This window comes from Plecotus auritus (assembly GCF_963455305.1).
Source record: "Plecotus auritus genome assembly, chromosome: 3".
NCBI lineage: Eukaryota > Metazoa > Chordata > Mammalia > Chiroptera > Vespertilionidae > Plecotus > Plecotus auritus.
Genome location: NC_137772.1, coordinates 101,730,348 through 101,743,058, shown reverse-complemented (window position 1 = coordinate 101,743,058; position 12,711 = coordinate 101,730,348). Strand labels below are relative to the sequence as shown.

At 43.2% G+C, this 12,711-nt stretch overlaps 1 protein-coding gene across 2 annotated transcripts in view; it reads right to left on the bottom strand.

Annotated features, from left to right (window-relative positions):
* The window catches only part of MIPEP (mitochondrial intermediate peptidase), a 254,686-nt gene that overhangs the window by 232,890 nt on the left and 9,085 nt on the right, over positions 1-12,711 (bottom strand). For both annotated transcript variants that reach the window (XR_013960117.1, XM_080659928.1), the window contains exons 3-4: positions 12,357-12,445; positions 8,532-8,618 (exon numbers count right to left, since the gene is read on the bottom strand). Coding sequence is in view for 1 of the 2 variants with exons in the window: in XM_080659928.1 (XP_080516054.1) it covers positions 8,532-8,618; positions 12,357-12,445 (176 nt within the window). In the remaining variant the exon portion in view is untranslated. The remainder of the gene's footprint in view (positions 1-8,531; positions 8,619-12,356; positions 12,446-12,711) is intronic.

The window sequence follows — 12,711 nt, the reverse complement described above, 5'->3', positions numbered from 1 at the left end:
ATCTGCTGACGGGCACCTAGGCTGTTTCCAGATCTTAGCTATTGTAAACTGTGCTGCTATGAACATAGGGGTGCATATATCCTTTCCGATTGCTGTAAAACATGATTCTTATTCTGTTTCTACATTGTTAACTGATGGGCTCTTAGCTTTATTCTACCTTTCTGTAATAGTGGTAGTACTCAATTATTTAATGGTTACTATGTGCCAGATAACTGACAAAGCATTTTACATTAATTATTGCCTTTAAACCTCAGAATAATCTTTTGAAGTACTTTTTAAATTCCTCTTGGAGAAGCTATGAGCCACTATCCAATGGAGAGTCTAACAGGGAGGCTAAAATTCCTGTGAAATGAGTTTCACAAAAAAGAATCCTTTACCCATTTTTTTCTATAAAGGGGTTCACTATTCCTCTTTTCCTTTTTTTTTTCTTATATAGGAACTAAGGGAAAGGGAAAAAAATTTAAAATATGTTTTTATTGATTTCATAGAGGAAGGGAGAGGAAGAGCGATAGAAACATCAATGATGAGAGAGAATCATTGACCGGCTGCCTCCTGCACACCCATACTGGGGATCCAGCCCAAAACCCGGGCATGTGCCCTGACCGGAATTGAACTGTGACCTCCTGGTTCACAGTTCGACACTCAACCACTGAGCCACACCAGCCGGGCTCTCTTTTTCCTTTTCTAAAAAATAATTTGCAAAGCCTTTCAACAGAGGAAGTACATTAACCCTTTATTATGTAACATTTGTCCCAGTTTTTTTTTTTTAATATTTTTAAACTGACTTTTAAGGAGAGAGGGAGAGGAAGAGAAACATCTATGTGTGAGCATAAACATCGAATGACTGCCTCCTGCACATCCCCTACTGCAAGCATGTCAAATTCAAAGGCTAACACGGGTCAAATAAACAAGGTTTAAGTTTATGTGGGCCACAAAAAAACAAAAGTTTCAATTTTCATAGAAACGTAGGTTTATTTCGATAGAGACATGCTGAATACAAAGGGCTGAAACAAATGAGTAATTGTTAACATAAAATAATACATTTTAATAAAAATTAATATTTTTTCTTGAATATTAACTTACCAGATACTGAATAACTGCACAAATTAATAAGTATAATGCAAATAAACCTATTTTTCTTGTTCTCCGAAAGCAAAATATTTTCTACTAAAAGCCTCGTGCATGAAAATTCATGCACTGGAGTGGGGGTCCCTCAGCTGGCCTGCCCCCTCTCAGAGTCCGGGAGCCCTCAGGGGCAAGAGGCGACCCGACGATCAGGGGAAGGCGATGCCCCCATCACACCTCTGCTGCTGCCACTGCCAGCAGCGCAAGCCTCGGCCAGCCCTGGTTACCTGAGCCTTGGGTGGCCCTGGGCGGCTGGGCAGCCAACATCTGAGGCTTGCCTGTGCCTCAGGCATTATCTGGGCAGCCTCCATCCAAGGCTTGCCTGTGCCTCGGGCTGGCCATGGGTGGCTGGGGGGCTGAGGGAACTGGAGGACTCCAGAAGCAGGCGTGTGGAGTGGCTGGGCCTGCCTGGGTGTGGGCCCAGCCTTGCCACACGCCTGCTGCCCTGGCAGGGCTGGGGGGACTGGGCGCTGCCATATTGTGGCTGTGTGCGCTGCCATCTTTGATATTCCCTCATTATTGGCTGTGGGTGCCGCCATCTTTGAGGGTGTGGCAGTCAATTAGCATATTCCCTCCTTATTGGCTGTGGGCATCTCCATCTTTGATGGCAGGGCAGTCAATGAGCATATTCCCTCCTTATTGGCTGTGGGAACTGCCATCTTTGAGGGCGGGGCAGTCAATTAGCATATTCCCTCCTAATTGGCTGTGGGAACTGCCATCTTTGAGGGTGGGGCAGTCAATTAGCATATTCCCTCCTTATTGGCTGTAGGCACTTCCATCTTTGCTGGGGGCTGCGGGGACTGGGCGCCGCCATCTTGTGGCCATGGGCATCACCATCTTTGAGGGCATGACAGTCCATTAGCATATTCCCTCCTTATTGGTTGTGGGCACCTCCATCTTTGTAACAGTGTGAGGGTCAATTAGCATATTCCCTCTTTATTAGATAGGATTGAACACACCAAATAAGTCAGACCAAGACTAATGACGTGGCAATCAGCTGCTAAAATATTCGCTGCTAGTATTAGTGGAGAGAAATGGTGAGTCTGCGCATAAGGTGCATAGGGAAATGAATGCAACACGATTATAATACTCAGTCATTAGTGAACATTGTAGTTTGTTTATGTGTAACAGGATATTATAAAAATTAAGTTACGAGATTTTCATTAAAATGTTTCTTACATACCGTTATATTGGCTGGGCCACAAAAAATATTCGTTGTGGGCTGCATATGGACCATGGACCTCAAGTTTGACATGTTTACCCTACTGGGTATGTAGCCCGAAGCCTGGGCATGTGCCCTGACCAGAAATTGAACAGGCAACCTATCCATACACAAGACCACGCCCAACCAAGTGACACCAGCCAGGGCAAAAGTTTGCAGTTTTAATATAATCAAATAAATCTTTCCTTTTGTGGTCTGACTTTGGTATCATGAGAAGAAAGACCTTCCACATCCTAAGATTTTCAGTACATTTATGATTTCTTAAAAAAAAAAAAAACAAACTTCAATTTTAAGTAATCTATTTTTCCCCAAAAATAGCTATCCATTGACCTAACATCATTTACTAAAAACCAAGTCTTTTCCCTACAAATGTAAATATGACACTGCTATCACATACTAAATAGTTTTATATATATTTGTGTCTGAGTCTAAAATGTATCTATTTTTCATTGATCTAATTTACTATTCTATAAGTATAATGCCCTTTCAAATACAATCTATATCTACACTAATAAAAGAGTAAGATGCAAATCGACCGTACCTTCGTGATGCCCACCAGCCAATCAGGAGTATGCAAATGAACCCAACAAAGATGGTGTGTTAATTTGCATACACAGGCGCCGAGCAGCTGTGGGCGTGACGCAGGTGTTCCACACCGCCCCAGCTGCTCCGGGCCTCTAGGCACCGTGGGAAGGCGGAAAGGCAGCTCCAGGCTGGAGCGAAAAGGCGGCTCCGGCCGGAGCGAAGGCAGTAACAGCAGCCAGGGGAAGGAAGGCCCATTCTTGCACGAATCTTCGTGCATCAGGCCTCTAGTATATATATAAAAGCCTAAGTGACCAAACGACCGGTCGACTGGTCACTATGCTCCGCACTTACCACCAGGGAACAGATACTCAACCCACAGGATTGGGATCCCTCCTATCTGGATCAGGCCTGCAGGGATCAGGCCTGTGGGATTAGGCTCCCTCCTGTCTGGATCAGGCCTGCAGGGATTGGGCCAAAACCAGCTATCCGACATCCCTCGAAGGGTCTCGGATTGCAAGAGGGCACAGGCCAGGCTGAGGTACCCCCCTCTAGTATTTTTAATAATATGTCTTATCTGATACACATTCCCTTTTGGTATTTTACCAAATGTTTTCTGCCTATTTTGGCATATGTATGATCTATGACTTCAAAATCATTTTAAGTAACAACAAAAACATCTCCCTTAGATATAAATTGGACAGCATTAAACTTACAGACCAGTAGAGAACATTACTGAGTTTTCTTTCTTATCTAAAAATACTGTATGTTTCGCGATCATCTTTCATGCTTCCCAGTTATGTGTGTGTTGAGGCTCTGTACTCTGCTTTCCTGAGTATTCCAAGGTGCGTTACAACTTTTATTGCTCTTGTGAATGGTATCTTTCCTCCATTATATTTTCTGGAGAATGCATTTTTTTATAGTCTTTACATACAACAAATATCTTCATGGTTTTGGAAAACCCCTAGTAAAATAGGTTTCTTTATGGTTAGGCTTCTCCAAGAGGAAAAATACAGTATGTCAGATTTCCAAACTTACTGACCAATGGGACTCTTCTGGAAATACTTTTGAATAGAACTAGTATTTCAAGGAATACATCTAAGTATAAGATGATGACCTACTCAATTTAAATTATTTCTTCTAGACACTAACTTGCTATGACAAGATATTTTATTAAATCTATAATTCTTTGTTTAGCGATTGTCTTAGATTTTACTATATAAAAGGTTCTTCTAAGTGCTAGCCAATACTTTTGAGAATGTACAAGCACTGTGAGTTTCAGTAATTATTCAAATTCTTGTTTCCTCCCACTTCCAAGTTATCTTTCCTTTCTAGAACAGCAATATTCTACCCAGTTTATTTTTCCTAATACATTTATCATTTTGTTATTTAAAAAGCCTTACTGGAATTTTTTAAATTATTATTGACAGTATTATAGACGTCCCTCAGTTTCTCCCCTCCTCCCACTCCCTGCCCCACCCAGGCCTTCACCACACTTTTGTTTATGTTCATTGGTTATGCACATCCTATATAATAAAAGCCTAATATGCTAAATGTCCAGTCGTCCATTCAACCAATCAAAGCATAATCTACACTAATAAAAAAGTAAAATGCAAATTGACCATACCTTCATGATGCCCACCAGCCAATCTGGAGTATGCAGATTAACCCAACAAAGATGGTGGGTTAATTTGCATACGCAGGCTCCGAGGGCCGAGAGCGGAGAGGGACACTTGTGCTGTCACCATGGCGACGACGCAGGCGTTCCACACCAACCCAGCAGCTCAGGGCCTCTGGTCAGCATGGGAAGGCAGAAAGGCGGCTCCAGGCTGTAGCAAAGCAGTGCCGGCAGCCAGGGGAAGGAAGGCCCATTCTTTTTTTTTTTTTTTTTTTTAAATATATTTTATTGATTTTTTACAGAGAGGAAGAGATAGGGATAGAGAGTTAGAAACATCGATGAGAAACATCGATCAGCCGCCTCCTGCACACCTCCTATTGGGGATGTGCCCGCAACCAAGGTACATGCCCTTGACCGGAATCGAACCTGGGACCCTTCAGTCCGCAGGCCGACGCTCCATCCACTGAGCCAAACCAGTTAGGGCGGAAGGCCCATTCTTGCACAAATCTTTGTGCATCGGGCCTCTAGTATACTAATGATATGCTAAGGCCACTCAATCACTCGTTATGATGTGCACTGACCACCAGGGGGCAGACAGTTGGTTGACCAGTTGCTGTGACGTGCACTGACCACCGGGGAAGGCGCTCTGACAGGTAGGTTAGCTTGCTGCTGGGATGTGGCTGATCGGGACTGAGCGAGATGGGCCAGACGTGCCCTGGAGCCCTCCCACGGTCTCTACCCAGCTGGCCAACCTCCCACGTCCCTTCCAGGCCTGATCATGCATCAGTGAGGTCCTTCAGCCTGGCCTGTGCCCTCTCGCAATCTGGGACCCCTCAGGGGATGTTGGAAAGCTGGTTTTGGCCTGATTCCACAGGCCAGAACTAGAGACCCCCACTGGTGCACAAATTCATGCACTGGGCCTCTAATCTTACTTAATAATAGACAAACATGTAAATTGACCATATCTCCGCTATGCCCAGAGCCAATCAGGAGTGAGTATGCAAATTAACCAGACAAACATGGAAGGTTAATTTGCATATGCAGGCACGGAGCATCTGGGTGGGCGGGACGCCTGCTATGAGGGGAAGGAAGGGAGGTGGAGGGATCTACAGGAGTGGTGCTCTGGCCGGGAGCAAGGACTTGGCAGCTCCCAGGTGGCCCGGGAGCGGAGACTTGAGGACTCCCACGCGGCCGGGAGCAAAACCAGGGGAAGGAAGGCCTATTCTTGCATGAATATCGTGCAACAGGCCTCTAGTATGTATGTAAGTTCTTTGGTAAATCTCTTCTTGTTTCCTCCTGCCCCTCCCCTGACATATGTCAATCTGTTCTATGACTCCATGCCTCTGGACATCTTTTGTTAATTAGTTTATTTCATTCATTAGATTCCATTTATAAATGAGATCATTTGATATTTGTCTTTCTTTGACTGGCTTATTTCACTCAGCATAATATTCACCAGGGCAATCCGTACTGTCACAAAAGATAAGAGACTCTTCTTTTTTATGGTTGCATAGTATTCCATTGTGTAAATGTACCACAGCTTTTTTATCCACTCATCTACTGATGGGCACTTGGGCTGTTTCCAGATCTTAGTAAGCTATTGTAAATGCTACTGTGAACATGGGGCATATATTCTTTCTGATTGGTGTTTTATTGTTTTTAGGATATATTCCTAGAAGTGGGACATTAGTCAAACATTAGTTCCATTTTAATCATTTTTTACTAAATTCCATACTGTTTTTCATAGTGGCTGCACCAATCTGCATTCCCACCAGAAATGTACTATCATTCCCTTTTTTCCACATCCTCGCCAATCAACTTGTTTGTTGATTTATTGATGGTAGCCATTCTGGCCCATGTGAAGTGATACCCCATTGTAGTTTTAATTTGCATCTCTCTGATAGTGATGCTGAGCATTTTTTCATATGTCTATTGGCCATCTGTATGTCCTTTTTGGAGAAGTGTTTATTCAGGTCCTGTGACCATTTTTTAATAGGGTTACTTGTCATCCTTTTGTTGAGCTATATGAATTCTTTATATATTTTGGAAATTAACCCCTTATCAGATGTGTCATTGGCAAATATGTTCTCCCATTCAGTGGGTTCCTTTTTCATTCTGATGATGGTTTCTTTTGCTGTGCAAAAGCTTTTTGATTCCATGTGTTTATTTTCTCCTTTGTTTCCCTTGCCCTAAGAGATGTATCAGTGAAAATTCTGCTACGTGATATGTCTGAGATTTTGCTGCCTATGTTTTCTTCTAAATTTTTAGTTTATTCTTGTATATGGTTAAGTTGGTGTTCTAGCTTCATTTTTTACAAGTACCTGCGCAATTTTCCCAATACCATTTGAGACTGTCTTTACCTCATTGTATGTTCTTGTCTCCTTTGTCAAATATTAGTTGACCAGGATGATGTGGGTCACTTTCTGGGGTCTCTGTTCTGTTCCATTGATCTATAGGCCTATTCTTCTGCCAGTACCAGGCTGTTTTGGTTAAAAGGTCCTTTTGGAATTTTCAGTAACATCCAGAAATGTGGTATGTATTTTATTAACACAAATATTTTATATCTAAAATGGTATGCGAGTCCACTACAACTTTTAATCACTAAATATGGAAAAGTCAATTTTTATTAAAGTTAAATTATCGACCTGTCTGGGTACTTAGTTGGTTAGAGTGTCATCACAATACACCAAGGTTATGGAATCCCTGGTCAGGGCACATACAAGAATCCATCAGTGAATGCATAAATAAGTGGAACAACAAACTTCTATTTCTCTTTCTCTCTCTCTCGTGTGTGTGTGTTTCTCTCTATTTCCTCCATCCCTTTCCATGTCTCTAAATTCAATAAATAATTTTTTAAAGAAATTTAAAGTCATATTATGAATTACCTGCTGTTGTCAGTACCAGCTAAGAATAAATCTGGCAAAATTAGCAGTCATTTAACTTTTACTTGTTTTGCTAATAAGGCAATATAATGCTAAATACAATACAATTATAGTAAAGACAAACTATTCTGATGGTATAGTTAGCTTTACTAGTATACTGAGCATAGGATCAATGTGCAGTAGGACCAAATAAACATCTGCATACCAGGCAATCAGGTAAAAGCATCCCCCAACACAACCTTATTATGCTACTCATACATCACATTACTCACATACCAAATTAACACAAGTTCCCATTATCCCTGTTGGGTAGGGCTTCACTTGAAGGAAGTCACAAGCCACATGTGGAGACAGAAAGGAGAGAAGGAAGCAGGAGGAGGGAGAAATCAAGGAGTCAAAGGAAGAAAGTGTCCCATAAACAAAAAGTAGATAAGTACAAACAGGTAAGAAAAAATGTTAATATCTGTGCTATGACACAAAAAATACCTAGGTGGGTTAATGACAAACCCTACAACACTTATTTTATAGCAAATAAATTTGAGCAAAGAAATGATATCCAAAGTCCAATATCAAATATTTTTATGTATTAAGTTAGAAATGAGGCCTTTTCAATTCAGATTAACAAATATAATCTAGTGAACCACAGCAAATCATTTCAAGGGTTTTGACATCTACCAGTAAATAAAATCAATTTGCTAATATCTTCTGGTGATATCAATTATGGAACTTTAAGCATGAAGCTAAATGTAATTATCAACAGTTTATAGGTATTCATTAATTGGTTAGACACATACTATAGGGCATGAGTGTTGTAGGTGCCAAGGATACAGCAGTGAACAAAACAAACCAGATTCTTATTCTCAAGGAACTTCCAGTATAGTGAGATAGAAAAATGATAAACAAATTAACAAACAAATAAGTTAGTATTGGAAGTGATTAGGACTAAGAAGAAAAACAAAGGGGATTAAGCATATGATCTCATACAAAGTTCTTAGAGGAGACAGCATTTGAGTGGAGTCCTAAAGGAAGTGCAGGAATCATGTAGCGATACCTGTGGAGAAACACTCCAGACACAGGGGGGTGTGATAGAGAGATACCCAGGAGGAGTCTTCTAGTCTATCCTCTACAGCCACAATCATAATAAATGCAAGGAAATGAGTACCTGGTTTCTGGATCAAGGGACTCCATGAGTTTTTTATCAGCTAGTAATTTTTGCAGGCTTTGGTATAATTCCACATTTGTATTCAACCTATAAAAATTACAAATAAAAATATTAAATGATTTTCTAATACCTACTTTTTTATTTTACATCAAGAGAAGGATGTCAGATTCTAATGTCAGAGGCCAAAGGATTGAGGATTGTTTTGTTTCTTCATTTGGACTAAGAATAGCATAACCATATTTAATGTATTGACAAGGAGTCAGTTGGGTGAAGTGTTAAAATACAAACTGTTTTGGGCGGTAAAAGGATAAATTTAAAGTCAGTCAGCAGCTGGAGCCCGGAGAGCAGAGAGGAAAGAGGGGAGGGAAGGAATGTGGTTACCGGTGATTTGACCCCACTGCCATTGAGAACCAGTCCATTAGCAATACTAGTATGCAACAGCCATCTGTTCTGGAGTCACAAGAGGTGTGAGAATGGAAGGGAGCACAAAAATTTTGTAGTTATGAACTGAGTACTCTAGACACTGGGCTACCTTTGCTCACCTAGATGAGAATGACAGGCCCACACTATGAGGAGAACTCAAACAGAGCCACACACTCAGGCCCTAGTACTATGCTGTGACCTTGGGCAAGTAATTTTAACCCTTCAGTTACTTAGACCTCAGGTCACCCTAAAAGTTAAATGAGATGTGTGTACAGCACACACTCCCCCTAGATATTGTTAGGTAGCCTGTCAGCCTGCCCTTGGCTGTCCCCTACCTGAGTACTGCTCTCAACCCAACCCCACAGTACCACCTTCAGGTCTTGAGTCCTTCCCTGGATGCCAAGAAGCCCTAACACTCTGCTAAATAGTGAGCTGGTTCTAGGCACAATGTGCCTCCTGCCTACTGTTCCCCTCAGGGAAGGGCCAGATTATAAAAACCATCTGCCAATTCCTACTCAGAGACTCCTGGATGGTCAGGATCTCCAGTCAGGTCACAATGAAAATCCTGCAGTTTTTAATAAATCAAAGGATTTCTGTTGAACCATTCTCATGTGCTACCCTGAACGCCAAGGGAACCGAGTTAGTAACCTCCAATCAAAAAACACTCAACAAAGGCAGATACATCACCTCCTCTCCCGCTCCAGGCATCCATCCCAGGAAACCAGGAGAAAACCGTGGTTGGTTGTCCATCTCCTCTAAGCTTGCACACCTAAGGAGCTAGTCCAGGTCAAAAGGGCAGACAGAATCAGGGCACCTCAAGCAGGCAACGCCAGCTTTGGCTCTGACTCATATCTTGGGGCCTATACTCTCTCCCAAGGAGACCCCAATTTCAGCCCCTTCTTCATGCTGTGTCTGGAATTTGCAGGGACCAGGTAGCCTGCATTGTACCTTCTTCAGAAGTTTGAGCAAATCTCCCACATGTGTCTTAGGTCATAAGATCCTCATATATCAGTAATACCTATACTTTAGTCTATACCCAGCATTAATTCTAAACAAACACACCTACTTATAGGCTTTTATTCCACTACTGAAAAATAAGTCAATTCTACACATGCATCATATTTTTCACAGATTAACTGAAGCAGTTAGTTAAGATATGACTCAGATAGACCAAAAGAGAAAATGAGCCACAGCACTCGGTGAGAATAAAAAAATCAAGGTCTAGTGAAGGCTATGAATTGATTGGTGACTTTACTTTTAGGTTCCTGGGCTGGTCTCAGGGCAGCAGAGGAGTGTCATGAAGAACAAAAGACTGAAACATTGTCCAGTGGAAGTGAAGACTTTGAACAGACACTCTTAACATCACTTCACAACCAATAGGGTTCCCTGTTGTCCTCCCAGACAAATAAGAGCACAAGTCTATTATACCAGACAGAATCAGGGCACCTCAAGCAGGCAACGCCGGCTTTGGCTCTGACTCATTTCTTGGGGCCTTTCCCTAGGCTATACTCTCTCCCAAGGAGACCCCAATTTCAGCCCCTTCTTCATGCTCAGTGTCTGGAATTTGCAGGGACCAGATTTATCCCATTCAACAATTTGATTTTCAAGGCAATAACAAAAAAAATGACATATCTTGTCCCAAAGAGATCCCACAATGCTCAGTGGGGAAAGCAGCAGCAGCACACCCTGAAGTGTCAGGTCCTCCAGGAAGCCTTGTTGAACTGGAGAAGTCACCTCCACACTCGCCCTACTCCTCATCCAGATTCTGCTTTGTGGAAGTCTTCCCGGGCTGACTGGCCCTGATTATTTGGTTGTGAATTCATGCCTGGTGAGCACAGTGCTCTCAGTAGCTTAGACACTTTCTGGCTTTCTGGCATGGCATCATGCACCTAAGTGTTTTTTAATACGGCACTGTCCACCTCCAAGTTATTTTAACAAGCTGCTTGGAGCTCTCAGAGATGGCTTACCTCAAAATAACTTTAAATAAGTCACTTCATCATAGTCTCAGCCTGCCTCCCAGATAGTTTTATTAGCTCTCTAGACATGTCTAATTCCAAATCCACAGGAACTACAAGGTCACTGTGTAGAGATAATGTTGGCTTCTTGCCCTGTGGTCCAGAGCCATCAACACAACAGTTTAATTACATGACAGTCTAAACTCCAGCTGAACAGTGAAATACTAAAAAAACTGACTTAATTTAACCAATGATAATAAGGATATTGGAGGTTTGCTATAGTCCTGACACCTTTATGAGCACTTTTATTATTTTACTAGAGGCCTGGTGCATGAAATTTGTGAACGGGGGGGTCCCTCAGGCCAGCCTGCACCCTCTCCAATCTGGGACCCCTAAACGGGCGGTCGGACATCCCTCTCACAATTCAGGACTGCTGGCTCCCAACCGTTCACCTGCCTCTGCCTGATTGCCTGTAACGGCTTCTGCCTGCCAGCCTGATCACCCCCTAACCACTCCCCTGCCAACCTGGTCGATGCCTAAATGCTCCCTGGCCGGCCCAATTGCCCCTAACTGCCCTCCCCTGCCAGCCTGGTCACCCCTAACTGCCCTCCTCTGCTGGCCTGATCGCCCACAACTGCCCTCCCCTGCAGACATGATCTCCTCCAACTGCCCTCCTCTGCTGGCCCGGTCACCCCTAACTTCCCTCCTTGCTGGCCTGATCGCCCACAACTGCCCTCCCCTGCAGACATGATCTTTTCCAACTGCCCTCCTCTGCTGGCCTGGTCACCCCTAACTGCCCTCCCTGCTGGCCTGATCGCCCACAACTGCCCTCCCCTGCAGGCCTGGTCCCCCTCAATTGCCCTACCTTGCAGGCCTGGTCTCCCCCAACTGCCCTCCCCTGCAGGCCTGGTCCCCCTCCAACTGCCCTCCCCTGCAGGCCTGGGTCCCCCCACAACTGCCCTCCCCTGCAGGGCTGGTTCCCCCCCAACTATCCTCCCTTGCTGGCCTGGTCACCCACAACTGCCCTCCCCTGCAGACCATCTTTTAGTGGCCATCTAGTGTCCACATGGGGGCAGTCATCTTTGACCACATGGGGGTGGCCATCTTGTGTCTTGGAGTGATGGTCAATTTGCATATTACTCTTTTATTAGATAGGATTTTCATCACAACTCTCAGAGGCAAATCATTTTATTTCCCCATTTACAAACAAGGAAACTAAATGACAAATAACTAGCCTAAAGTCACACTGTTTGTGCAGGGAAGATGAGAGCAGTTGCCTACCCCCTGGGCCCACCCCATTGCCCATCACCCTTGGCAGCTGTGCAATATTCACAACATACTATCCCCCACCCTGCTAGGGAGGGACAAGCCCCATGTATACATTTCCTAGAGCACAAATCCAAAAAACTGTCACCCAATACTGTAACGAAGGGGGAAGAGAACATACTTTTCTACCACGGTGCCAATACTTCTACAAGCTTCTTCTGCTGCCTCTCTGAATGCTGGCTCAGGGTGAGCAATTTTCACAAAATCAGCCTAATGAAGAGAAAAAAAAACAAAACCAAAAGGGAATTTGATGGGAAGCTTTCTTCCAAGATCTAAGGGGAAAATGAAAAACCTAGTTTTAAATGTGCCATTTGGCTTGACCTATGCATTTCCATTACTAAAATTTTCCTAACTAGTAGGGCAAAGCAGCTTCTTTCTGAATATTATTCTGTTATTCCTTGGAACCAAGCTTGTTTCAGCCCAAAGATTTTAATATTTTTACTAACTTTCTTTTAGGAAAGTCTTTCTCCTTCTAA